Source organism: Cryptosporidium andersoni (assembly GCF_001865355.1).
Source record: "Cryptosporidium andersoni isolate 30847 chromosome Unknown contig_9, whole genome shotgun sequence".
NCBI classification, from domain to species: domain Eukaryota; phylum Apicomplexa; class Conoidasida; order Eucoccidiorida; family Cryptosporidiidae; genus Cryptosporidium; species Cryptosporidium andersoni.
The window spans coordinates 211,329-238,715 of NW_027122820.1; the positions used below are offsets into that span (position 1 = coordinate 211,329).

The 27,387-nt window shown below is 28.7% G+C and overlaps 14 protein-coding genes across 14 annotated transcripts; 7 read left to right on the plus strand and 7 right to left on the minus strand.

The window, feature by feature from the left end:
- Positions 1 to 60: 60 nt before the first annotated feature.
- On the plus strand, positions 61 to 4,332 carry cand_016870 (protein kinase domain-containing protein; the record flags this gene model as incomplete). Its single annotated transcript, XM_067211921.1, has 1 exon — positions 61 to 4,332. One exon carries the CDS (start codon positions 61 to 63, stop codon positions 4,330 to 4,332), a length of 4,272 nt encoding a protein of 1,423 aa, XP_067069373.1.
- Positions 4,333 to 4,578: 246 nt separating this feature from the next.
- cand_016880 (40s ribosomal protein S20) lies at positions 4,579 to 4,959 on the plus strand (the record flags this gene model as incomplete). Its single annotated transcript, XM_067211922.1, has 1 exon — positions 4,579 to 4,959. The coding sequence occupies one exon, from the start codon at positions 4,579 to 4,581 to the stop codon at positions 4,957 to 4,959; it is 381 nt and encodes a 126-aa protein (XP_067069374.1).
- Positions 4,960 to 5,177: 218 nt separating this feature from the next.
- Positions 5,178 to 5,776, plus strand: cand_016890 (uncharacterized protein; the record flags this gene model as incomplete). The annotated part of the gene is made up of 2 exons (XM_067211923.1): positions 5,178 to 5,312; positions 5,375 to 5,776. The coding sequence occupies 2 exons, from the start codon at positions 5,178 to 5,180 to the stop codon at positions 5,774 to 5,776; spliced, it is 537 nt and encodes a 178-aa protein (XP_067069375.1).
- Positions 5,777 to 5,843: 67 nt separating this feature from the next.
- Positions 5,844 to 7,799, minus strand: cand_016900 (uncharacterized protein; the record flags this gene model as incomplete). Its single annotated transcript, XM_067211924.1, has 1 exon — positions 5,844 to 7,799. One exon carries the CDS (start codon positions 7,797 to 7,799, stop codon positions 5,844 to 5,846), a length of 1,956 nt encoding a protein of 651 aa, XP_067069376.1.
- A 470-nt stretch (positions 7,800 to 8,269) lies between these two features.
- cand_016910 (SET domain-containing protein) lies at positions 8,270 to 9,988 on the minus strand (the record flags this gene model as incomplete). Its single annotated transcript, XM_067211925.1, has 1 exon — positions 8,270 to 9,988. One exon carries the CDS (start codon positions 9,986 to 9,988, stop codon positions 8,270 to 8,272), a length of 1,719 nt encoding a protein of 572 aa, XP_067069377.1.
- A 169-nt stretch (positions 9,989 to 10,157) lies between these two features.
- cand_016920 (thioredoxin family protein) lies at positions 10,158 to 11,858 on the minus strand (the record flags this gene model as incomplete). The annotated part of the gene is made up of 1 exon (XM_067211926.1): positions 10,158 to 11,858. The coding sequence occupies one exon, from the start codon at positions 11,856 to 11,858 to the stop codon at positions 10,158 to 10,160; it is 1,701 nt and encodes a 566-aa protein (XP_067069378.1).
- A 1,603-nt stretch (positions 11,859 to 13,461) lies between these two features.
- Positions 13,462 to 14,715, minus strand: cand_016930 (uncharacterized protein; the record flags this gene model as incomplete). The annotated part of the gene is made up of 1 exon (XM_067211927.1): positions 13,462 to 14,715. One exon carries the CDS (start codon positions 14,713 to 14,715, stop codon positions 13,462 to 13,464), a length of 1,254 nt encoding a protein of 417 aa, XP_067069379.1.
- Positions 14,716 to 14,976: 261 nt separating this feature from the next.
- Positions 14,977 to 16,479, plus strand: cand_016940 (uncharacterized protein; the record flags this gene model as incomplete). The annotated part of the gene is made up of 1 exon (XM_067211928.1): positions 14,977 to 16,479. One exon carries the CDS (start codon positions 14,977 to 14,979, stop codon positions 16,477 to 16,479), a length of 1,503 nt encoding a protein of 500 aa, XP_067069380.1.
- Positions 16,480 to 16,487: 8 nt separating this feature from the next.
- On the minus strand, positions 16,488 to 21,239 carry cand_016950 (uncharacterized protein; the record flags this gene model as incomplete). The annotated part of the gene is made up of 1 exon (XM_067211929.1): positions 16,488 to 21,239. The coding sequence occupies one exon, from the start codon at positions 21,237 to 21,239 to the stop codon at positions 16,488 to 16,490; it is 4,752 nt and encodes a 1,583-aa protein (XP_067069381.1).
- A 1,014-nt stretch (positions 21,240 to 22,253) lies between these two features.
- Positions 22,254 to 23,298, minus strand: cand_016960 (uncharacterized protein; the record flags this gene model as incomplete). Its single annotated transcript, XM_067211930.1, has 3 exons — positions 22,254 to 22,348; positions 22,420 to 22,485; positions 22,548 to 23,298. The coding sequence occupies 3 exons, from the start codon at positions 23,296 to 23,298 to the stop codon at positions 22,254 to 22,256; spliced, it is 912 nt and encodes a 303-aa protein (XP_067069382.1).
- A 414-nt stretch (positions 23,299 to 23,712) lies between these two features.
- cand_016970 (uncharacterized protein) lies at positions 23,713 to 25,428 on the plus strand (the record flags this gene model as incomplete). Its single annotated transcript, XM_067211931.1, has 1 exon — positions 23,713 to 25,428. One exon carries the CDS (start codon positions 23,713 to 23,715, stop codon positions 25,426 to 25,428), a length of 1,716 nt encoding a protein of 571 aa, XP_067069383.1.
- A 355-nt stretch (positions 25,429 to 25,783) lies between these two features.
- cand_016980 (RNA recognition family protein) lies at positions 25,784 to 26,095 on the plus strand (the record flags this gene model as incomplete). Its single annotated transcript, XM_067211932.1, has 1 exon — positions 25,784 to 26,095. One exon carries the CDS (start codon positions 25,784 to 25,786, stop codon positions 26,093 to 26,095), a length of 312 nt encoding a protein of 103 aa, XP_067069384.1.
- Positions 26,096 to 26,284: 189 nt separating this feature from the next.
- On the minus strand, positions 26,285 to 26,827 carry cand_016990 (deoxyuridine 5-triphosphate nucleotidohydrolase family protein; the record flags this gene model as incomplete). Its single annotated transcript, XM_067211933.1, has 1 exon — positions 26,285 to 26,827. One exon carries the CDS (start codon positions 26,825 to 26,827, stop codon positions 26,285 to 26,287), a length of 543 nt encoding a protein of 180 aa, XP_067069385.1.
- Positions 26,828 to 27,098: 271 nt separating this feature from the next.
- cand_017000 (uncharacterized protein) lies at positions 27,099 to 27,374 on the plus strand (the record flags this gene model as incomplete). The annotated part of the gene is made up of 1 exon (XM_067211934.1): positions 27,099 to 27,374. The coding sequence occupies one exon, from the start codon at positions 27,099 to 27,101 to the stop codon at positions 27,372 to 27,374; it is 276 nt and encodes a 91-aa protein (XP_067069386.1).
- Positions 27,375 to 27,387: the final 13 nt, after the last annotated feature.

The following is a 27,387-nucleotide window of genomic DNA, read 5'->3' on the forward strand; positions in this document are numbered from 1 at the left end:
ATTCTATTAATGGATAATAGTAAGGTATAATCTACATATTAAAAATATATAAAGAATCTGATGACATTACTTATACCATTATTACCAAGAAATTCATCATTTGATTTCTTATATAAGAATTATCGTATAATTGAATATGTAGGTAGAGGTCAATTTGGTAATACATATAAAGTACAAAATACAATTGATAATAAAATATGGCTTGCAAAATGTATTGATTTATCACAAATGGATGAGGATGATAAAAATCGTAGTCTTCAAGAGGCTGAGATAATGAAAACAATTAATAATCCATATGTAATTAAATGTCATGAGTCATTTATACATGATGATATATATTTAATAATAATAATGGAATATTGTAAACAAGGTGATATTAGTAAAGTTTTAGAGAATTGTATTAAAACAAATACATATCTTTCAGAAGATACAGTGTTATTTTGGTGTTCACAAATAGCAGCTGGATTACATTATTTACATAGAGAATGTTCAATAATACATCGTGATATAAAACCATCAAATATATTTTTAACAGATAAAGGTAATATAGTAATTGGTGATTTTGGTATTAGTAGAATAATGTTAAGTGTAACAATTCCATATACATTAACTTCTATTGGAACACCTCAATATATGTCACCAGAGATGTGTGAAAATAAACCTTATACTTATAAAAGTGATATTTGGTCATTTGGATGTGTAATGTATGAGTTGACATGTTTAAAACCTCCATTTACTGGTGATTCACTTTTATCCTTAGCTTGGAATATTTCATTTCAAAAAATTGAACCTCCCCCAAAATGTTATTCAAATGAATTATTTAATTTAGTACAACAACTTTTATCAAGAAATTCTTCTTTAAGACCAGATCCATTTGAAATTTTACAAACTCCATTATTGAGAGTTTATAAAGAAAAATTATTATATACACCTAAAAATGAGATAATTGTAAATCCAAAAACAAAAAGGATGAATGAAATATCATTGATGGGTAAGATGATAGATAAAAATAAAATTAAACAGATATTTAATAAAGAGGAATTAATAATATCTAAACAACAAGATGATGATTTAATTGATTACCAATATGATATATCAGTAAAAACAGATGATACATACCCAAGTACAAATAGTATGTCTTTAACATCTTATTCATCATATATTGAAGAAAGGAGTATTTCTTTGGAATCAATAAATTTAGGATTTATCCCTAATAATTTTGTATATGAAGATATAAATAAATGTTGTAGACAAGATAAAGAGAAATTTTGTATAACTCCTACAAATTTTGATCAACAATATTGTAGTATAATTGTTGGTCGTATACAACAATATATTTTTTTTAGAATTGAAGAATGGTCATTAAAATCACCAAATAATTTATCAATATATGAGATTATAGAATATCTAAATAAAAATACGAAGTGTTGTAATAAATATATTATTGAAAATATTCGTATATCAAGCAAATGGTTAGCAGAATTTGTTTTAGAATTAGATATTGGTATATCAGAAGCAGAACAAGAACTACTTTTATCATACATAAGTTATACTTCATTAGTAAAGATAGATAATTTTAATATTTCAAGAACTATTAGATATGCAAAATCATCTGATAGTTTAAATACTTTAGATGAATCAAATTTAATTGGTAATAAGAAGATTAGGAGACAGTCTATGCCAAATAATGACTCAAAATATAAAAATTTTCAGAAATATATTAGAAATGAGAATTTGAATACATCATTTGATAAATTACCAATAATACATGAATTTCTTGAATATATTATTGGTTGGAATGGGATAATAAGAAATAATATAAATAATTTAGATATGACTGAGATAAAATATAACGAAGTTTATAAGAAAGAAGAAGAAAAATTACCAAGTAATTCTATGGGTATATTTTCACTGCATCTAATAAAGCCAGATTTTTATCATTTAATAAAAGATTGGATAGGAAGTATTATTAAACCTGCAGCATTGAATAAGAAATCAGCTTTTCATAATAGTATTTCACCTAAAAAAAAAATTAAATCAATATGCTTAAAAGATGGATTTCGTCTTTTTGATCAATCTAAGCATGAAATTTTATCAAGACAACATTTTAGGACAGTATTATATTTAATATTACCTAAATTAACTTCAATACAATTAGATTGGCTTTTTGCTTTAGCACCAAAAGATTCTAATGGTAATGTAAAATATGAACAATTTTTAGAATATGTGACATATATACTACAAAATGAGAAAGAAATGAATAATTCCCAAACTACAAAATTTGAAGATAAAGAATCAAATAATCATACAAATTCTATTTTTCCAAAACGTGATTCAGGGCATTATTCATATAAAGTGGTTAATACAAATAATTGTTATTCCTTATTTATAGATGGAACTATAGATAATTATTTATATGATGATGATAATACTCACAATAATAATACTGATTTCTTTGGTTATGGTATACATGATTTAGTTTTATTACATCATAATAATCAGACTTGTAGACGCCCATCTCCATCTCCTCAAATAATATCTAGAACAAGAACTGCATCAAATTTAAGAAATCCAGAAGAATTAATAACTGAAAATTTTGATAATAATTTAGAATTAAATAATACAAATTACAAATCTTTAGGTACTAACTTAAGTGGTTTATTTTCAGCAAACAGATCTAAATTTAATGTATCAAGTAGTCCATCTAACAAAGATAATAATTATGATTTAAAAATAGGAACAAACTATTATGTAAATGATAATGAAAATACAGAAATAGGTGGTGATTATGAATTAAATAATGATAATAAGCAATTTATATCAAGTGGTACTGTAAAGACTCCATTAAGTTGTAAAAGTTGTATTAATCATTTTTCAATTTCACCTTCATCTCCTCCTGTATCAAGTCATTCAATTGATACATCTTGTTTATCTACAAATGTTTGTGAAACTGGAAATTGTCAACCTGGAAAAAGTTCTATTATTAATAATTGCTTTTTATTGTTAAGTATTAGCATATGCCTTGAGAAATTAATTCAAACCTTACAGTTGGAACGCTTATATACATGTTGGACAACATCAAATATATCACATAATCATTCATTATTAAGATATAAGGCATTAGAAAAATTGGAGAATATTAGAATTGAGACGAGTAGTGCATTACATAATTTAACATCATATTTACTAAGGTATCTAAAAGGAAATCCAGAAAAAGGACTAGATTTTGAATGTGATCAATTCTGTACTTCTTTGAAAGAAACTCTTTTAAGATTAGAGGTTGAATTACCTTTACAAAGAGATGCTATTGATTGTATGCTACGTATTTTTACTGATCTAATACAAGATCAAACAGATTCTTCATTATCTCAAACTATTCAAGCTAGTAACAAAGTGGCATTTATTAATGATGATAAACAATTAAATGAAGAAAGTATTATTCCAAATTATTCTTCTAATGTTTATAGGGAAATTGTTAAACAAGCAATAACACAAAATTTGGTTTATCCAATATCGAAAAAAAGTTTTGATAGTGAAGACTCTGTAAATATAAAAATTAAAAGTAACAAAAATGTAAGTAATCAATCTTCAAATAGTACTTCTAAATATATCAATAATAATAGTATTGATGAATTTTACAGTATTGAAGATAGTCAAAGTTCATTTTCTTCATTAAATAATTGTGATGATGAAGAATATTACAATTTAAAAACTATATCGCTTCCTAATAGAAAAAAACAAGGATCATCAGATTCAACTACTTCATCTCCTTCTTCTAAAGCATTGGCATGGACAGGGAAATTTCTTGCATCTTTAGAGTTTTTTGGTGAAGCCACTGTAAATTTTCTGCAATGTGCATTTCAAATATTATCTATCATAGTACAAATACTTTCAAAAGATGAATTTTGTCATAGAAATGTGCTTTTGTATAATCCAAATACAATTATAGAAAATTATAGACAATGGTCTTATTTAAAAGAACATGTATCAAGAGAATGTGCATTTGTTGTATCTATTGGTGTTGATTATGATTTAAAAAAAGACTTAGAAACTGCAAGAATATTTTTAGAATTGTTAGGTGCAAGAAGATATCAAGCTGCGACCACATGGCAATTACAAAGTACTAGTGAACGTAACCTATTCAAGGATTTACTTCTATTAGAAGAGGCTTTATGGAATAATAGTCAATATAAGCAATATAATGGTAACTATAATAACCAAAACTCCGCAGATGATTGGCTACAAAAAGGAGATGAAACATGTACAGCACTACATAGTTCTTGTATAAACTTCATAAGTGAAATCAGAGATATGATATATAAATTATACTGAATATTTAAATAGTCAGCTAGTATAAAAAGCAAGCGATAACATATAGTATTTGAGTCCCACTACCTTTATATTAATCTAGTATGGCAGTTAATAGTATTTAATAAGGCGCCACTGCAGAACTTAAGACGAGACGAAAATATTTTGCTAATTTAAACATCCGCTAGCAAAAGCTAGAATTGTATAAATACCGACAATATAACTTTACAACTTTAGAGAAGAACTACCTTACTGTGAAAATAAGGAAATATGGCAACCGTAGCAATGAAGCCATCAGAAAAGCAATTTGGGCAATTTGCAGGTGAACAACAGTTACCTCAACATCGTATAAGAATAACCTTATCAAGTAAAAACTTGAAGTCAATTGAACGTGTATGCTCAGATTTAATTCAGAACGCTAAGCAGAAGGATTTGAGAGTGACTGGGCCAGTCCGTATGCCTGTAAAAACTTTGAGGATAACGACTAGGAAGTCACCATGTGGTGAAGGTTCAAAAACTTGGGATAGATATGAACTCCGTATCTACAAGAGAGTTATTGATCTTTATTCATCTAGTGATGTTGTAAGACAAATTACATCCATCAATATTGACCCTGGAGTTGAAGTAGAAGTTACAATCTGCGATATTTAAGTAACTTTGTTTAGATGAAACAGAGGAAATTAAAGAGGATGTGATGGAGTCTTATTTACATAAAATAGTTGAGGAAGTGATATGTTTAATAATATAATTTTTTCTTCTGTACTGATAATTTTTGAATTATTTTTTTTCTATGTCACATTAGGATAACTTAGGATTAACTAGCGCTACATAGATTATCCAATATATTTTAGAATATCTTATCTCTTTTAATGATGGAAAATTTAAATCCTACAATCTACTTCCAAGAAGGTGATAGTAGTTCAGATTATAGATCTAATATATCCATCATTGATATGTTAAATATAGGTAATAATAACTTAACTATCTCTGAAATGACATCAATGGTATGTAAATATTAGTAATTATTATCTAAAATGATGAAACTTACATTGTCTTACTATTACAGGATATTTTTGAGATTATAAGACGTATAAAAGACCCCGAATATCCATTAACATTGGAACAATTAAATGTTGTGGAGTTGAAGAATATCTCAGTAGATAATAATGCTAATAGGGTAATTGTATATTTTACTCCAACTATTACAAGCTGCTCACAAGCTAGTTTGATAGGATTATCCATTTTATTTAAGCTTACCTTTACTTTACCAAGCAGATTTAAAGTAATTGTAAAGGTTACTCCTGGATCTTATGATTCAGAAGAAGCATTAAACAAACAAATGAGAGATAAAGAGAGAGTGCGAGCTGCATTAGAAAATATACAAATATTTAAAGCTATTACTAAGGGAATAGTGAATTCTGACATATGGGATGACTCTATAATGTGTGGAGAAACGGTGATTTATTAGATATGGCAATAAAAAATAATGGTGAACCTTACTATTATTATCTACTAACTACCATAATATTTTTGTCTTATAAAGCCATGAAATCTGAATTATTCAATGATATCTTAAACAACACAAGAAATGATACAATTGAAGGAATAAAAGTATAACTGAATTGGAATATGTCCAAAGAAAGCCAATAAAGTACTACAATAAGTATTGACAATACAAGGAAAACAATACTCAAAATTGCTGTAAAATTAATCCTTAAAGTCAATTTATTCTCTATATTCAATTCTTTAATAAGTCTTCTCCATTTAGAGAATAGAAAGAATATAGCAAATAATACCATTGAAAGACTTGTAATTAATGGTAACAGTATACCTGGAACTTTTTTTGGTTCACTAAAGTTGTACTTTATCTCTGGTTTAGTATACAAATCAATCATTTCAGGATGTATTGAAAAGTTACAATGCTTATTTAAAAATTCAGTATTAGAGCTATCTTCAATATCCAAATTAAATAGATGTTTAAACTTTGATTCACTTAAAGTTCCCCCTATTTCCGAAGATAATGAACCATAAACTAATGATACCTGGAAATTTCTAGATGTACATAAAAAATTATCTTTACTTATGTCAATAATTGCTTGATATTTATTTGTGAACATCATTGGATAGATCTTTGTCTTTGGTGTTCCTATTTTTATTGGTTCTAGAGCCTCTATCTTAATTGCCATAAGATGTTGATACATTAATAAGGCTTCCATCTTTATATCTGAACTCAATAAAGCCTTAATAATGAATGAATATGGTCTTAATGAGTCATTCTTCATATATTTAATATCTAAATTGGATTTTGATATATTAATAAAGTTACTTGTTGATACTTGAATCTTCGAAATTTTAACATTATCAAAGTTTGATTTATTATAGTTAACAATAGGTATTGACAATTGTTGAAGTTTCAGTAGTTTAGAAGATACTTCTATCTTTATTTCCTTATTCAATATCTTTTCAATAATTATATCCCTTTCATCTTCATTACTTATTTGAAGTTCATATTCACATGTATTTGCCTTCCTCACAACTTCTAATTTAGCACCAACTATAGATATATGTAAATCCTTCATAGGTTCTCCATTTATTAAACAAAACATAAAATGTAAGTTCTTATTATGGAAAAATCCTTGAATATAAAAAATTCCCTTTCTAGACAATATATGTGTAGTTAATAGTAATTCAGACAAAACTAAGTTATTATTAATATTTTGTATTCCAATAATTCCAAGATTATAAATCATTGTATTAATAGGTAAAGGAATATCCATCGGTTCTTTTGGATATGTTACAAGCGAAAAATAAGATCTTAAGAAGAGTGAAGTGCTGAAAATATAATCTTCAAAATTATCTATTGAATGTAATATATCCCCTTCCAAATACTTTACAAAAAGTTTTACATATAAAGAATTTCTAACGTCATAAGATAAGAGTTGATCAGCTACAGCAAATGCATACGCCATCTTATCCATTCTAAAATAGTTATTCTTTGATGTTGAATCCAAATTCTCAGTATACTTTTTATATCCTTTAAGTATATTATTTAAAATGTCTGTTGAATCTTCGATAATATCTTCCTTACCAAGTACTAATGCTATCTCATTTGGTAATTTCTGTAGTATACCCAAAATATAGTAAACAGTTGATATTGATGTATCTGATTCTGTAAAAAATTTACGAAGTAAGTTGGCATCTCCAATGAAATTCCTTAAATCACAATTAATAATACTAGAACCTATTATTGAGCAATGTAGTTCTCTCGCATTTGTATCAGGTGTTAAAACTTTTATTCTAAAGAAATCACACATTGCAGATATATCTGGTCCTTGCTGAGAGTTTCTTTGTACAATATTCAATAAAAATTTTCCACAATTTGTTATGCTATCCTCATGATCATTAGTAATAGTTTGAATTGGGCTTAAAAGCTGTCCAAATATTAGCAGTGGAAAGCATACAAGCAAAAAGATAGTAATATCAAACCTCATTATTCACAAAAATTATAATTTTTATCTAATTCCTTTACTTATTCTTAAAATAATATGTCCCATATAGGCAGTAATAGTTATTATCAAGTACTTGCCACTATATGGTGCAATATCCTTATTGGAGGGGCAAAATTAATAAATCTAAAATTCTATTATAGCGCTCTTTAGTTAGGTATCTAATTCTTTCAGTTTATTCCAAGTCCTTATTACACGTCTCGTTTGAGGACATACTAGATCAGTATAACCTCTAAGTATTATTATCAAAAATTGGCGCCCAAGTAACGGGAATAAAGGGCACCAATAACTTTGCGAAGAAACTCACCAGACAAAAAGACTAATTAATTATTAGATAAAGTCACTAAAAAAAGTTACCATGAAAAATTACATAGAAGGAAATAATAATTAATTACTTCCATAGATATTATACGATATAATATATATCATATCTATACAGCTATGTGTAAATAACTTTAATTATGTAATCTCCTAGCTACAAATCGATAAAGTGAATGTTCACATCCACAGCATATTTCACGAATAGCAAGACATGAATTCCATGACTTTTGTGCCTCAGATATACTACCTAAATTCTCAAGTGCAATGGCTCTCGCTGCATAAAGGTTGGAAGTGTCTAGATTATTTTTGTTTTTGAAAATAGCAATATTGCACTTAATCATTTGTCCAATATAATGTTCTACATACCCCCATTCCTTTATTATGACACTCCAAAAACCTAATAACTTGCAGCATCTATATATTAAATAGTGAAGACAATGTATTTGAGTATTTTTTAATAGATAATTATCTAAGGCTGATCTCAAAAGTTCAATAGCTCTGTGAACATCTCCATATTCATTATTAAGCAAACTTGATTCATCTATAATATCTTCAATATTCTTGATAAGATTTGCAATCTCAGAACCATTATAAATTAGTTGACAATTAGTACATTTATACTGAGCAGCAATTATTGATATTAGATCAGATTCTTGTTCTAAAATTGAAATACACTGATTATAGTCTTCATTCTTCAATATATCATAGAAATTTGATGATATACATTTTAATAAGACTTTTTGATTTTTTAATTTGGCACAGTTATAGCATAGTATTCCCTCAATAAAATAATCCATAGATTTATAAAGATCTTGTTTACATCGAGTACATCTACATATAAAATATTTTGTTTTATAAAGTTGGGATATCCTTTGCTTTCTTGATTCATAAAGTTCAATATAAGAAATTGTGATCTCATCACCTTTTGATATATTGGTTGTGCTTCTAATTTCTATATATGGATATCTAGTACTTTCATCATTACCTAGATATGAACAATTTGGTTCACAACTATGATTTATTAAGCTTGCATAAGGGAATAGACCCCAAGCAATGATATTTGGACTTAATAGTATTGAAGATAACTGCAAAGAATTAGATGGATTTTCAATAGAAGAATTGGAATTTTTAAGAATGTTATCATAATAGTATGAATAATAACTTGATGCAAATATTGGAATACCGAAACTATTACTATCAATTATACATAATATTTCTACTAAATCCATTGTAGAAAGAGATATAGAGGCTTCTATTTCATAATTATCTAATCCAAATGTCTTATGATATTGTGAATTTTCAAAAATATTGAGCAACTCAAAGGCTAAACTTAAATATATACTTTTCCTTTCTTGACAAAATTCAGATATATGTGATACTAATGTCTTAACATGTTCATATGAAGAATAAAGAAGTTTGTTTTCATGTTGAATATTACTAAATATTCCAAAATTATTTTTAGAGAATAAATTAACAATAATAAATCTAAACAAGATTCTTACTCTATCAAAAGTGACTCCACACTCTTGTGAAATGTTTTTGAACTTATTCTTCATAAGTTTACATTCAAATTTATGTATTCCTTCAGAATTGGACTTGCATATATTAGAACAGTATTTTACAACACTACATCCATTACAAACTATTATATTAGCCAATTTTTCAGTACCAATATATTTAAGGCAGGTATCACAGACACTATCAAGGAATTCTTCAAATACAATGTATATAAAAGGATATTCAAGCCAAATTACTTCACCAGCTTTAATATCTCTATTTGCAATAATACAACGCCCTTTCTCCTCACTTATCTTCAAGTGTACAATATCAGGAAAATTCCATATATCCTTCATTATAGAAAAAATAATTAAAATAGGTTTACTAATAAAGATAAAACAAAAAGGTAACGTAGCGCCAAGTAATAAAAAATGTCTCTATACCTTTTTAGATCTATGTATTTATCTTGAACTCTTCAGTACTATAGATAAAATAATATTTGCCAAAATCATGGCCAAACCACATTTAGAGTTCATCTTTTATATTTTCTTCCTTAAAATTAGTATTTTCCAAGTCAGAGAGCTCACTTCCAAACATATCTAGATCTCCAAATTGCTCAAAATCTGGAAATAATGTAACTACCAAATTATTAACATTAGGAGGATCACTAAATTTAATGGAATCTTTATCATTAGATGTTGAATCTAATATGAATTTCTTAATATTAAGGTAACTAACTTTATCGTTAGTAAAATGTATAGGTGTTTTTTGCCTTGCCTTTATAAAGAAAATGGATGGTATTGATTTCGAGTAAAAGTCATCTTTAGGTAAGTCATTTTCACTAATATCGATAAATCCAAAATTTATAGGTGACTTATTAGTAGAGATAATTGCACTTTTAATCTTCTTTAGTAGTTTTTCTGTATCTGTACATGGTTGGCAAAATGGGGTGATTAAAATAACTAGCCAATCATTTTCTTCATCATCTAAAACCATAGAACTGAAATTATTACCAACTAATTTTATTAAATCTGAATTCTGATTTCCATTTGTCTTATTATATGATGGGATTGGTTCTGATCGTAATTTTGGCTCAACTTTACCATCATTTACATCTATAATAAATTGTCTTATTGTAGCCAAGTCTATCACAGTATTTGGTGGCAAAATATAAGGCCTAGATTTTGCAATTGCAACTGTTGGAAGCATCTCAGGCTCAACTAATAAAACTGTATTTAGATGCATTGAGTGTTCTGCAGTATCTAGCCAAACAACTCTATATTCATCTTCAAATTCCTTAGCAAGCTCTACAAACATCTTGATATAAGGTTGAATACTTTGAATAGCTTTATCTTTATCCATTGGGACCAACAGCCATATTAAGTCATATTGTACATCTGCATATTTAATGTAATTTTTACCTGATATTTCACCAAATAAAGGAATATTATGTGCACGTATAAAACTTTCTATATCACTTTGCAAGTCAAATGTTCCATCATATATATATACTTTAGATTCATATTGACGAAGACAGAGTAACCATTCAGACAAATCTTCCTTGTTATATAAATTAGTATTATTAAAGCTTGTATCATTAACTGCATTGACAATATCTAATATGGTTGTATTAATAGTATTCGAGGGTATAAAATAGAATTTTCCAGAAACACGATTAAAATCAGCTACTTTAATATAATTATCAAATCTACTACTATTTAATATTCCATGCATAATGTATATTATTCCATGCATTTCAGTTAATTCTTCTATATTTTGTTTACTTAAGAAAGTACTATTATTAATAATTGTTACAGGATATGATATTTGATTATCTACCCACTGCAAAATCTCATGAATCTCTTTACCTCCGAAATACTCCTCAGCACGAGTTTTTCTAAAGAATTTAATTGTAGGATAATCTTGAATTTGGTACTTTTCTAATAAAATTAAATTTTCTTCACCATTAATCTTGCCAACCATAACGTCTCTTTCCCTTAGTTTATCCAGTAGTTTAGTAAAAGAGTCTATCATTGTAATACACACTGGACATTCCAGGCTATAAAATATAACTAAGCTGTGATCAAAGCCATATATGAATTCATTAAAATTTTTTGAGTTAAGCTCAAAAAGCTCTACTGCTTTTTCAGAGTCACAATTTACGAAGGAAAACACCAGAATAAAGAACAAGACTAATATATAAAGTCCCTTATAAAGATATTTCATTATATAAAGAAAAAAAAACTAGTTAAAAGTTCCTCCAGTTATCTCTATTGCTTTATATGGAGGTAACTAGGAATCACACGGTTTGGATTATAAAAGATTCAGGCGCTTAGTAGACACAAAAGATCACACTAAAGAACTAAAATATATCGTGCCTTAGAAGTGCAATAAAAAGTCTAACAAACAATTTGTATAAGTATGAGCGAAATTAGAGTAGTCTGAATTGAGTTCGTTAAACCTACTTAACGTCTCGAAAATTGGACTTAATTAGCAACACATCTATTCAAAAGCGTGTCCCACATGCCAGTCAACCCATTTCAAGTTGTTTAAAACAACGCATTTCTGTTAGGTGACAATAGTTTCACAACTATATCTTCTAAGAAATAAAAGAGGCATCTCAGACCTTCCCATCCGATTTTAAACGGTGGAACTAAGCCACCATTGTATGTCTGCGGAGAATCTCGAGCTTAATTTCACCCATAGCAATCTAAAGAGATAAATTTTATATTTGCAAATATAAAGTGTACAAGTTAAAAGTAAAATGGTATCTTATATTTCCAAAGATGTAGAATCCTGTGATTGACATGAACCTTATATAAGAAAGCCATGGCACCCGAGACTCGTTTTTATTTGATGAATATTGATCCTATACAAATAATAAGTAAATTGTATTGGTCTTCGGATTCATCAATATTTGACTTGCTAATTTCCAGTGCTTCTATTATAATAAAAACATATTATAAAGATTAGGTCAGATCAACAGACATAAATGCCTTCCACATATAGAAAAAATAATATTATTCAGTGGATTGACAGATTTATTAACACATTTTCACTGATCATCATTCCTTATTACCGATTTAAATATTGCTCAGTATGAAGATAAATCACTTTATCCTGATAATTACTCGTTCTCAACACTAAATTTATTCAGTGGAAGGAGAAGATAGAGTTTAGAATCTTCATTGCATATAGAACCTCAACTATAATAATATAGCTTCGGAGTTTCGTATTTACTTCAATATAAGATCCATTCCTAAACTTACCAATATTGCAAAGAATATTACAATTTCCCCAAACCCTAAATATAAAAGAGAGTTTTACTTCACAACAATCATCTATATATAACCCACAAATACAATAAATCACTTTATTTTGCATATAAATTTATAAAATAACCCCTCAGTGTTAAAAAGCTCGATATTTTTACTTTTCTCATCAGGAAAAAGTCAGGATTGGATTTCAATTGTCTTCATTGGGAAGCTATAAAGAGGAACTTGTTCTCAAATTAAGCTTACCATACCAACTCTTCAGATATATCACCTTATTTATTGAAATTTAGAACAACTTTAATAAGTCCTCAGATTAGACTGAAACGGCACTAAGATTACCAAATATTTAAGAAATATTGTCTTCCGTTTACGTCTTGTCTCAAAAGTTTATGAATATCTAATTACTATATTATATATTTGAGCTTAAGATAGTATGAATAGATTTGGTGAAGTTAATAAGACGCTTTTGACTTTAATAATGTATGCTTGATAAGGTGAAGTATCATAAGTTGTGCACTTTTAATTTTCCTTTAAATATTACATATGCAGTATAATTAATTAGTAAATGATAATAGATAATTAAGGAATTTGGACATTTGATTAAGACAGCATGTTTGATTTACTTCGATGTCACATAAGGGGGATTTATCTACACCAATTTCAATTTGTTTATTAATACAGTGATTACCAAACACTTTAGTTGATAACTCTTCTTGAATACCATCCCGATAGTTTTTAACAGTAAGTTTAATATTATTTATAGTCGGTGCCTCCACTTGATATAATAAAAAGTATGGTAAAGCTGAAGCATTTGCTAATTCACACTCAATATCTAGTTGAGATTTGTCAGATTCAATCCCAGTTACTCTCTGAAAGATCTTTATTTCAATATTTTCCTCAAATAGTGAAAATGTTACATTGATACTAAGAACTGCATCTTTGAAATCTTCTCCAAGCCAAACCTCATGCTTTTCTAAAAATGACATCCATATAGTCACAAACCCACTATTTAATTTCTTTTTATATTCTACACTTCTACAAGATCCACTTTTTACAGTGTTATTCTTATCTAATTTATCCCATTTACCAACTGTTAACTCATAAGTTGTTTGTGGATCCAAAATATACTTTCCATAGAACGATTCATGGGATAAAATGTTAAGTAGATTTAAGGGAGATAGTGGAGCTATACAGCATGGAAAGACATGCAATAGAGAAGGAAATGAAATTAGACTGGAGCATAATTCAGAATTTAAATTAGCTATTGGTACTGGTGCTTCCAATACTGCAATTTCAGATAATGAAGATCCACTTTTCTCACTTCTATTTTTCTTATCTAATAACTGATTCCAAATATCCACAATTCTTCTGATACATTCATCGTTGTTTGTAATATGATAGATTAGACCAGTTCTAGTTTGTATATCTATGGTATTAGGATCAATTACTTCAGTATCTACAATATGGCTAAGTGGTAGAACGAACCATTCGCCTTTAAATAAATTTGAACATTTACCACCACTGCAAGATATTGCAAAAGCTGTTGCAGCTACAGGGGCTAATACACAGGGTATGTTCATATTTGTTCGATTAATTATATGAAATACCAGCAACTTATCCTCCATTAGAAATAAATCACAAATATAATTCCCTAAATTTAAACCTTTCGTACATAAATTACAACGATAGTACCCTTCTATTTCATAACTTTGTTGGAAGAAAGGCTCGATGATATCACTATTAGTAGAGAGTTTATTTTCATTGTCATTGTACTTAAGTATATCTCTCAATTTATTTATCCATTCCATTTAGTATCTTAAATCTTTCCTCTATTTGCAAAGGCATGTTTTAACATAAGGGAGACCCTATGGTGGGCTGGCGCTCATAGGTTTATGTCCTCGAATTATAACCTCTCCCCCCACTTCCAATACCTTCCTCTGCATTAATAACTTCTTTTCTGGAATATTCTGAATATATAAAGGTAATGGAGTTATTATATTAATTGTATTTCGAAAATATTTAGATGGCTCAATAGATTTGTAATATATAATCTGGTCTTACTTTTGATCATGTATATTGGACTTTATGACGGAGATAAGATTACACTTTTAAATAAATGCTGTAAATTGATAAGTAATCCAACTTCTGTATTTGTAACTTGTATTATAATTTTGGTTACCTTTATTGACTTTATTATGTGTATAAAGAGAAAGAGAGGATTACACCAAGTTCGTTGCAATCCTTCACTATCTAGAACTTGTAATTGTGACTTTAAACAATTCTTGTCAAGATCATGTGGAAGTAGTGATATTTTAGATTTAATTCCAAATTATGAATACTTTTCGGAGTCTTTTGGTTGCTGCTGGAGATATGATTCCAAGAAAAGGGTTCATGGTAGGATGTATATCTCCGAAGATCAAATTGTCTTCTATTCTCCCTTAAGTATATTTCCTGATCATGATGAATTACCTAAATATTTCTCTAGTTATAGTGGGATCTTTCTCCAAAGAGTAACTTTAATAATTATAGAATACTCAAGAATTGCAAAACTTGTTCGGAGAGGAGGCAGCAAGGTTCTAAGAGGTAGCGTAACTATTGTGACTCATGGGAAAACTGAAGCTTCTGTTGACTTGATGTTTTGTAATTTTTTGCATACAAAGTATGTATATGATATATTATCAAGATTATGTACATTAAATTGTAGACGTATATATGATTCACTAAGTAATAAAACTACATTGGATAACGAAATTAACCGTAAGATTTTGTCTCCAGATAATTTTGATACAGATATACCCTATATTGAAACCCCAGATTCCGTTGCAATATTTCCTCCGTATACTTATATCTCCAAGCTATTAAATAGAAATGGCAAAGTAAGTATTATCGATATTGTTTCCCAAGAATACATGTGTAAAAGTGGCATTAACATTGATTATAATATAGACTGTTCCATATATAATGATTACCTTCCATTATTTCCTCTTACTACTGTTTTTCCTTGTACATTTATTCAGCTTAGTATATCAGATATTATAAAATTTTTAAATGGAAAACCAATTGAACTAAATATATATCATAAATATTTAAAACTTCAGGGAGTGACAAGTATAGAATACGAAGATATTCTTCCGAATTCACTGTCATCTTTTGTTCATCATAGAATTTATAAATATAAAAAGTCACTGAATATATGTGGCAGATTGGGATGGCTTACTAATAATACCATTGAACTTCTTATTGCTGAAGATCATAAGCTGTACAATTTTGGCGACAAACTGGGTTTAATCTTGTGTATTGAAATTACTTCAAGTGGTATACCAGAAAATGATGCCTTTAAAGTCATTATTAGACACCGATTTACACCAGTTAGGACTATGCATGAGAATATAACTGAACCTAATGCAGATCCACAAATTAAATCTACACAGCTTGATATTGAATGTGACATTATTTTTAGTAGATTTTCGCTATTTAAGTACCCAATTATACGAAATACTATTGAACAAACTAAATCCAATCTCGAGCTTATTAGGAATTTATGGAGAATGTCATCTACATCCACCTTATAAATATTCAATTAACTTTTGATTTCTGTTATGTCGTTCGAAACCTCTCTTTTAATAATACTTCTTAATAACTTGTGTAGGTCTATTCTATTACTTTTGTCTCTCATCTTTTTCTTTTCATTCTCCTTAATTTTTATAAACTTTTGGATTTTCTCTTGAATAATTTCAATCTCTCCTTTTAATTTGTTTTTTAAATTAATTAGTAAGTATTCGTGTTGCTCACTTTGTTCTAGATCATCTTCACTACTTCTAGTATCGGAGTTATTCATTAAAACTTCGAATTGTCTGGTACTACGTAAATTCAAAGCTTTTGAAGCACTTTCTTCCTCTATTTGTCTATATATTTCGTTTATACTAGTCTCAAAGTCTTCATAGAGTCTTTCTATTTCAAATTCAATACTTGCTAGATCATCTTTTGAATCTTTAATTATTCGTTGTTTCCTACTCTGAAATTCTTCCAACTTTTTATGCCATAAGTTGCCTACTATATTCATCATATTCTGGAAATGTAATTCTATATTCTCTTTACATTCAACACGAATTAACTCACAACACTGAATTAACTGATCAGCTAGCTCATCTACTTTTTGTTTGCTTGTTTGTATTTCTGGTATTCTCATAAACTCTGGTAACAAGTTCGCTCTATCACTTATTGTTGCCATTGAATGCTCATATTCATTATCCCCCTCATTATTTTTGATTAAGTTTTTAATTATTGATGTGTAGTTTATTAGATCTTTACTATCCAAGTCAGTATCGAGGTCACTTAATTCAATACTTGTATATGAACTCATAGTTTCATATATTTCACTAGCTATTATTTCATCCTCTATATTATTAAAGTATGTAAAATTAGAAAGGTAATCATTTATTTCTAAATCCGGAGTAATCAAAATTTCTTCCCTGAATTCACTAATTTCTTTATCATATATAAATTTGAATTTGTCTGTTGTATCTTCAAGTTCATCGCTGAAAATTTTTTTTTCTGAAATATTAAAAGTTCTACTTTGTGATCTTTTGCTACCTATTCTCTTTTTATTTTTTGGGGATATTGGATGTGGCGTCAAATCCAATATTTTTAAATGATTATCATCAAATACATTAAAGTCATTTGAAATTTCATTTCTCCACTTATCAAATAATTTCTTATACCTTTTATCCTGGGAGTACTTCTGTCTTTTTTTTTCAACAATTTCCAAGTGGTCACATTTCAACATCTCTAAAGATTTATCTTCAACTTTTTCTGTTACATATAAGGAGATGCTTGACTGCTCCTTTTCTATTTTTTCACCCAATGGAAAATTAGATATTTCTGTAACCTGAAGTGAGTCATTATTATCTACTGATAATGAAGACAATATAGTCTGCTTTGTACTTATAGACTCGGTGTTTCTTCTCTTTCTATTCCCTTTTACCTTTTTAATTCCCTGGCTGTTTATTCTACTCCTAGTCCCAGTAGTAGTGCTTTGAGTTTCAGACCTATTTGTTCTGTTGTTTTGTGGAGTTTTATAGCTTTTTTTAGGTGTTAAACTTTCTTCTTCCTTGTTCAGATCTCCACATGTTTCACTTATTTCACATGCTGAAATTAATGGCTCAATTTCAGTATTGGGTATATTGGGAAACTTTATACGCTTACTAGATAAATTTGTTTCCACTTTCATTGATATTTCACTCGAAATTTCTAGGGATAATGGCAAATTGGCAGTATTATCTTCTTTACTTGTTTCGAAAGAATCTTGCTTATCCTCAAATACCTCTAAACTATTAAATTTGTTATATTCAGGATCTCTCTGAACTCTTCCACGCTTTAATCTAGATAAGAAAGGTTTAGAAGCTTTAGTAGTTAACTTTTTTGAATTAGCTGATACACTGTCTTTATTTTTATTTATTTCATTAACACACTTTTTGACCTTTGTTTTTTTTAATTTTCCTTCTTTCCCCTTTTTATTACTTTTATTAATTAATATTTCTTTCCTGTCACCTAGTAATATTTCCTGATCAGCAGGGTTTTCTAATAGTGGCAAATCCTTATCTAATTCGCTTGTCTTATCTTTTTCTTGATTACCAAAAGTATCATTGTTATTGATATTACTAGGTGAAGATTCTATATTAATGCACTCAGAACTTTTACAACAGGAATTTCTAAACTGATTCTCAGAAGTAATAGCTACTTCCTCTTTATTTTTGGTCTTGAACTCTAGGTTCTCTCCAGAAATATATTTATCACTAGAGACAGGCTTGTGATATTTATGATCAAGTACCAATATTCCCTCAGCTACTTCGGTACTTACTTTAATTTCGGAATTTTCTTTTGATACTTCACTATCAATACTGACGTTCGCTTTTACAGTATTATTCTTATCACTCTTCAATTTTTTGTTTATCCTTTTTTTTCTCTTTAAATGTGAATTAATTCCCTTTTTTTCTAATATTTCTTCATAAATATCTTTACTTATTTTACTCGCCCCCTTTGTTATATCACGAGAAGTGACTTCTATTGTATTTGAATTGGCTTCTACAGAATTATTAATTTGACAATTACTATTTTGATTATTTATATATAACTCTGAATTTGAACCTGTAACAAACTGATCTTTATTCATTATTTTACCAGATATGCCCGAAATTTGAGTATCAGAATTAGTAGAGTTCATATGTTTATTTTCATATTTATTACTATTACTGGGTAGAGTAGCACTTTCTCCCTGAGACTGAAATAAACTATTATTATCTTCTATAGTATTATTTAAAGACTGACTTGTATTCTGAGTTATATACTGGTCATTATTTTCAAGTATTGGTTTTAAGATTCTAATTCGCTTATTTTTAGCTGTTTCTTTCTCAGCAGCCTGACTTGCTTTGATTTTCTCATTCATCAAACCAATAATGATCACATCAGCTCTTTTCTTTGTAACAGCCGTAGGCTGTGCCTGACAACTAAGAGTATTCAATTGAAACTCTTCTACTTTTTTATTACATATGGTATGATTTTCACTCAAATTTTCACAAATAAATTCTTTCGTAGTTGCAAAACTAACTTTTTTAGGTTTTTCCTGTAGATTTCCATTCAGAGAGTTAGCTTCTGGTTCTTTATCTATGCTAGTTTTAGATATAGCTACTGAAATCTTGTTTTCAATATCGAAATTTATAGAATTTAATTGAGTACTGTTAAGTGTCAGATTTTGTTCACTAGTACAGTTTCTTTTTTGAGTTAAACTACTTCTTGAATCTACAATAGATATTTTCTTTGGTGGAGTTTCAGTATATTTTATCCCTTGTATATTTTCAATTCTATTTGCTCTAAATATTCCCAGAATTTCATGAGCTTGTTCCTCACTTATTTTCATTGAAAATTCCGTTATATCTTTGTCATTCAAAACATCTTTATTAGTATCAACCACGAATTTTCCAGTCCAACTTTGTCTGACTTCTAAAATATCATCAGTTGATATTTTGATTTTAATTGTATTAAAATCTCTATCGTAAATAACAGATTTTATTGTCCAATATGGAATCTCTGCAGAAGAGTGTATCCCATTAATTGTCCTTTGTGTCTGCTCTTTCTTTTCATTAATGAAACTACCTAATTTTCTATCAAAATCCTTTTGTGAATCTTGAGTAGTATCAGAATTCTTGTTAATTTTGGTACCTTCCTGAGGTACATCTTCGTCAACATCGTTGTGAATAGCTATACTGAAGGCACAAATATCAACAACAGAAGTAACTTTCACTTTTGAACTACAAAAGCTAATTTCTACTCCAGACAAGGACCATATATTTTTTCCATTACAATTGCAAGTTTTATTCCACGGAGTTAGCAATCCTCTAAATGAATAGTCGAAATTATTCACATTAATATACCTTAATTGAGTAAGGCCTTCAGGCCACAATAACCTAAACTTTTCAATAAATTTTATGGGATTTTCTTCGTTCAGTGTTGGTTTATCAGTTAAATTTAATTTGTTGATCGTTCTCCAGAGTAGTTCACCAAGAATTAACTGTAATTCAAAATCTGGACATGTTAAAAATCTTTGGATACACCCTTCCATTTTACTATCCTCTATTTCTAGCCTATCACCTGATGCTAAGAAAATTTGTTGAATAATTGTATATGTTTCAGCTGAATATCTACTTGCTAATATAAAGCTATGCCCAATATATAAGTATTCTAAGACTCCATTGCAATTCGATCTTTTTGGTTCACAAACTGCAGAAAGATATAATAATGAGCTTGTATACTTTTTTGATGTAAATATTTCCATGAGCCACGATGGTACAGTTGGATATTTCTCTAATTTAGAAGACTTTTTGTCATATTTGCTTAGTGGATCCCTGGGAAAATACTGATCAATCCAGGACATAAAAAACCCAGTGATATTCCTTAGTAAAGTAGCAAATTCTAGTTCAACTACCGGTTCTCTACTAATAATTATTAAAGATGTATAAAACACATGCATAAGAATATTTACATTACTTTCACTGAGTATATCATACTCAACAATATTGTTTTGCAATAAAGTCCATACAAACCTAAGGCAACTATTTGCACAGGACCAATTTCCCTCAGTTGTTGACTCATACAGCAAATCAAATATTTTTTGATAAAGATTCATATTTAATTCCATTGATTTTTTATTTTCATGCTCTGTAAGTATCAGCACTATTCCATTTTCTACTACTAACCATAGATCTTCACTGTTATCAGTCTTCTCTAATTTTCTTTGTAGATCTAATTGCCAATTCATAGGTTTTAAATTCTCCATTGGAGTCTCTTTTTACAAATAGTTACTTGAGCCATAGGAATAAATTAAAGAATTGCATGCATGTATCATGTATACCGGTAATTAAATATCACTGAAGCGGTAAATTTAATACTTATTGTAGGAGCTTGAAAGGAAACTAAAGGAAACAGATAATTATCGGTAGAGTTAGTAGGGCAGTTTGTGTACAAAAATAAGTAAGATAAATTTTACTATATATTCTTTCATTTTTATGACTTCTGATTTGAACTTTTTCTTGGCTGTACTACTTGTTTATTTTTCTTTATATACTAAGGGAAAGTGGCAATTTATTATAAAAAGATTCACTAGTAATAAGTTAAGAATAAAGTTTCTTATTTCTTAAAGTTTTTATTAGAAATAGGGATTGTTCTTTAATTCCTAGTTGCTTCAAATTACACTACAAAACAGGTAATTTTAATGTACTATTATTAAAGATAAAATATTAATGTTGCATATATTATTCATTAATAACTAATTTATTTCTTCGTTGAATTCCAATTAGAAAACTAACTTAACCTTTTAAGTGAAGAATTAAACCTTAAATAGACTTTATTGTGAAATTAATTAAGAATTATTATCATTATTTATCGACATGTAGCTATACTTTATATGTAGATTAACTACCTCTAAGTTCTCTTTGATAGTAATTTAAATATCTATTTTATTTAATTATAGAAAAAAGGCATTTATAAAAGTCATTAATTAATGGTATATATTGTAAGATATCTAGATAAAATCAGTGACTGTTACTATGGAGCTACCCCAATGTATTCACAGATAAGTCCGACTTTTTTTAGATTATCCAAGTTTATTAATAAGGAATCAAACTCATGCTAATCCTTTTGTGAAAAAATCCTGGAAATTTGAGATCTAAAGTATTTGTATCTAATATATACGAACAATTACTTCTTTTTGCATCGATACAACTAATATACATTTAACAACTGTTTTCATAGCCAGTAATTTAGTTATCATTCACTACAATTATATTTATACTTATTTTCCTGCTTTAGAGTTACCCATATGCAAAGAAGCATAGCCTACAGGGGGAGCTTCATCTATTGGTAACATTAAATGTTCAGCTTCAGACTCTAAAATTAAGATAAATTCGGATTTAGTGGATTCCCAATTGTATATATATGAAGAAGATGCATTATCTTACCTTGAATAGCTAATTTTTCGGCATCAGAAAGTGTACTTCCATCTGCTATATCGTTACTTGAAGAGCCTACAGTAATTAATTTGAGAATAATGTAAATGAAGAATTATATCAAAATAACTCTAGCTTACCTAAAATTTCTGTAGGAAAATTCAACAGATCTTCATCATAATCTTCTCCAGGCACTTCTGATATAGCCTTTTCTGCTGCCATTGCTTGTTGATCAATGATTTTAGAAATTGGTTTTCCATTTATAGTTACAAATGGCTTTCCTTCATTGCTATCCTTTACAAAAATGTTAATTCCACTAGCACCAACGCTTCCAAGGTTAGTAGAAGCCAATATATTCTGTTTTGATGATGGGGTTGGTAATCTTCCAGCTCTTACACCTGTATTTTCGCAAAGAACTAGTTCAGCAATTGCATTTACCCATATGTTCCTCATATTTCTATTTGTAGCACAAATATTATAGGCAATACCCGATGTAGTCCTAATACCAAAGCATCTGTCGTTTAAAGTATCAATAGGAAGTGTAATTGATGATGGATTTAGAGTGACAATAGCAATTTTCCCTCTATATAATTGGAAGTTACTATTATGGATGATACCTGTAACTTTTTCCATTGCATCAGGATCACCAGGCAATAATTGCCTGTCGAGTAGTCCTCTTAGGCCCTCACCACATGCACCAATTTGATCATCTTCATGAACACTTAACAGTGCACTTCTTATAGTCCCTACTAAAGATTCAATATCACTACTTGTATAACCTTTGCCTTTAAGCTCATCAATTACAGAACTTGAGATACCTAATTCCGTTTTAGCTCCTCTTACAGTACCAACAACTGCAAATAGTAATCCTAATACTGATAGCTTTACCATTTTAAATTATTTTAAAAATAATTCTTGTTTATGTACTCTTTGTTGAATAATGCTAATAAAATACACGATACCGTTTTATCCACATGGAAATACATGCAAAATGCATGCGCAACTGAAGCATACCGGTATAGAAGTTTTAAATTTATAACATCTTTATAGTGCTGAATTATAATCTTTTTTCGAAAATTTTATTATTATTTTAAAGATGAGCTAGAAGATCTAAAAAAAAAAAAAATTTACTTTGACGAAAACCAAAATAAAGCGCATTTAGAATAGTGCGAAAACGGGCCTAAAAAATGCATAATGATGTTGCATCTGATAATTATGATGATAATTGATACTATATATTTATGAAATCAACCTGAAGTAATGCTCAAACTACTTGAAATATGTAGCTTAGGATTTCTTTTAAAAATGACTCTCTGCCAACTGCAAGTGGGGCCAAACATTGTATTGCCAAAATCAGTATGTGTTGGATCTGATATATATGATGAAGAGTTAGACGCATGTTTAAGCAAGGTAAATGCTTTAGAGAGTATATGCCCAAAAAATTGCCGTAGGGATGGTTTAGTATGCAACTGTATTGAGGAAGTACCTCTTCAATCGCTATGTCCAAGTGATTATGAACCAACAGGACCAAAGTTATGCACAAAAAAAATTGAAATAGAGGCTCTTTTAGAATGTGAAAGAGGACTTAAATGGGTAGAAAAAAAGCAGAAGTGTGTTGGGGTAAAGTTATCAACACCTGAATTGGTGTGTCTCAAAAATGACTCAACTCTTATTAATGGAATATGTTTAACATATGCTAAGAAAGCTTTACAAAATATTTGTTCGGATGGATATACATTGCAAGAAGAAAAGTTGGAGGTTACAGCTCAAAATAATAAGTACAATTCTAGAAATGTGAGGAACTTCTCAGTACTACCACAACTGGGCGAAGATAATAAACCAATCACTTATTCTTGTGTGAAATTAACTATAACACCATATAACTATTCTTGTTCAGAAAATTACCGTTTAAATGAAGATCAACAAATGTGTACAATTCATAAATATATTGACCCAATTCCAAGATGTCTCGAAGGTTACCAATACAATAAGACTTTAGATAACTGTGTGAATATCTTAGGTGAACCAGCAAACAGAATATGTCCAAAAGACTACGTGTTAGAAGGATTCAAGTGTGTGCAATCATCATTTGTCTTACCTGAACCTCGTTGTAGGGATGGATTTATATATAGTATTGATGAATCTACATGTATAAAAGTTTTGCGTGAACCACCTTCAATGAGATGTCCTTCAGATGATTATGTATTTGATGGAAAGTCATGCGAGTTAAGAGATGTAGTTAAATCGAATATAGTTTGTAGTTCAGGAAGTAGTTTTGATGAAAAGTTACAAAAGTGTATAAACCAAGTAGTTTTACCGGCACAAATGAGATGCAATGAAGGATATAATTTTGATGAGGAAAAAAGAAAGTGTTATAAAATAGAGGTGAAGAAGTCTGATAAAATATGTCCAATTGGTATGCAATACAGCAAAGAAAAAGATACATGTATAAAGCTAGATAAGCGCAAGTCAGAAAAAGGGTGTCCATATGGTTTTGTGATATCTGATACAGAACAAATTTGCATTCAGGAAAATATTGATATACCGAAGTTAGTATGCAAAGAACCTTATATCTTAATGGGTGGTGATTGTTTATTAGATGTTGAAACAGATCCAAATCGTGTATGTCCAGATGGATTTAAACTTGATGAGAAGACTGGGATTTGTATATTGCTTGATAGTGTTAATGCAAATTTAGGTTGTCCAAGTGAATATAGTGAATACGCAGAAAAGTGTATAAGACAAGTTAAAAAAGATCCAACCAGTGTTTGTCCAGTAAATTCAAGATTAAATCCCGTTACAAACGAGTGTTACTCGATTAAAAAGTCATACAAAGAGTGTCCAGTAGGGTACAAGCCTGCAAATCCTACAATAACTCAGTGCATACAAGTAATGTCTCCAAGTTCAAATTATCATCATCACCACAACCATTATCATAATCACCAACAATTTGGTAATATGAACTCAGTAAATATCAAAACAGCTCCTAAACCAAGAAATATTTTCGAAGTAGTTTATTAAATATCGATATATTTGTTTTATTCTAAAATACTTTTCTAGAAAAATTTTATTCAAAATATATAATCATCATGGTAAATATTAGTATATCTAAAGATAATCTTGATATTATATCATTCAACTTTTGTTTTTAGAGAAGATTTTAAATTTATTCAAAAGAATTAGTACAATAAATACCTAGTGTATTGTCGCCAAAAGGCGATACCGTAAAAGCTGAGTTGGAACTTTCAATTTTTTTTAATGAAATACCAAGAAATTGTTGATAAAAACAAGAGTTAACTAAAAAATTTGGTTATATAACTTAAAATAAACAATTTAAATAACACGATTTAGATATTTAAAGTTAACAACACAAGAAATGCTTAAACAATTGGTATCAGGAAATGAAGATACTTCTGTAAATAAAACATTATACTGCAAAAACCTTAATGACAAAGTAAATAAAAAGGATCTGCGTATTATATTATATGAATTATTTATTCAATATGGAACAATTCTAAAAATAATTGTCAAAGGTGGGTGTAATAATCGCGGACAAGCTTTCGTGCTATTTGACAATTTAAACTCTGCTATAGAAGCACTTAATAATGTAAATGGAAGAGTTATATTAGGGAAACCTATTGTTATTGAGTACGCAAGAAAGGATTCTAAAGTTCCCAGCATTAATTAGAACTTGAATTGATAAAATTTAAGCATTAAGTGAACACTTTTTCTTATAAATTATTACTAAGTCTTACAGAAATTCATATGATGTATTTAAAAGTAATATTTAATTCAATTAAAAAATATTATTTAAAAGACTTTATCGATACCTTGTAGGAAAAGAATGAATATAGGTATCTAAGTCTAATTTTGATATCTACAATATATTCTTATTAGTATTTTCATCTTGAGATGCTTTTGAAACATCTTCAGAGTTAACTTTGATTACTTTGGGATTACAATTATGTGGCAATGTGTTAGTTGAGCCAAAACCACCTGAATTTCTAGTAGTCTTATTCAATGAATCAACTATTTGAAGACTGATTTGATCTCCAATAAATGATACAAGTTGGAAATATCTCTCACCTTTTTTGACAGTAAAATCATACGTCTTAATATTATCAACAGCTGCTATTAATTCACCTCTATATCCTGCATCAATAAGTCCTATAGAATTAGAAAGTCTTAGTGGAGATTTTGCAATCGATGACCTTGCAAGTAATAGATAGCTTGAAGGTGTATTATCATTATTATATGCTGCAGCTTTAAAACCAAGATTAATGAAAGCCGTCTCACCAGCCTTTATTACTTGATCTTTTATAATGAATAAATCTAAGCCAGAATCACCCTCATAAAATGTACTGTGATTTTCATACAACTCTTTTACTACACTATCCAATGGCAATAACTTTATAATCATTGAGTTTATAATTTCAGATATTGAAATTACGAAAATAGTACAAGTAATCAATAAAGTATTCATATCCCTAACAATAGCGCCACACTATATTAATTTAAAACGTGCAGTCAAGCTACAACTTTTGATACTAACCTTTGAGTTAAATTTCAAACTAATATGTAACTCTATGTAGAAATATCTCGTGAATTACAACCATCTTTATTTGCAATATATTATAAACAAAAGGACTGAAGTTACTAAATAATAATTATTATATAAAAGCACCATTATAATGTTAGGAAACAGAATTCATATACAAAAGTTGCACATCATTATAAAAAGTGTTCACACTTATAGCAAGACTATATACCAAGAGAAGATAAGTAGAATTTACAAGCCTAAAATCAATAAAGATGAAGATCACATAACTATAGATATAAATCAGAATAACACCTTTGATGATAAAAATATAAAGAGTGAAGTTGAGGAATATGGCTTCAAATATGAAGGACTAGAACCAACTACATATGGAGATTGGTCACATAAAGGAAGAGTTACTGACTTTTAAAAAGATAAAATTA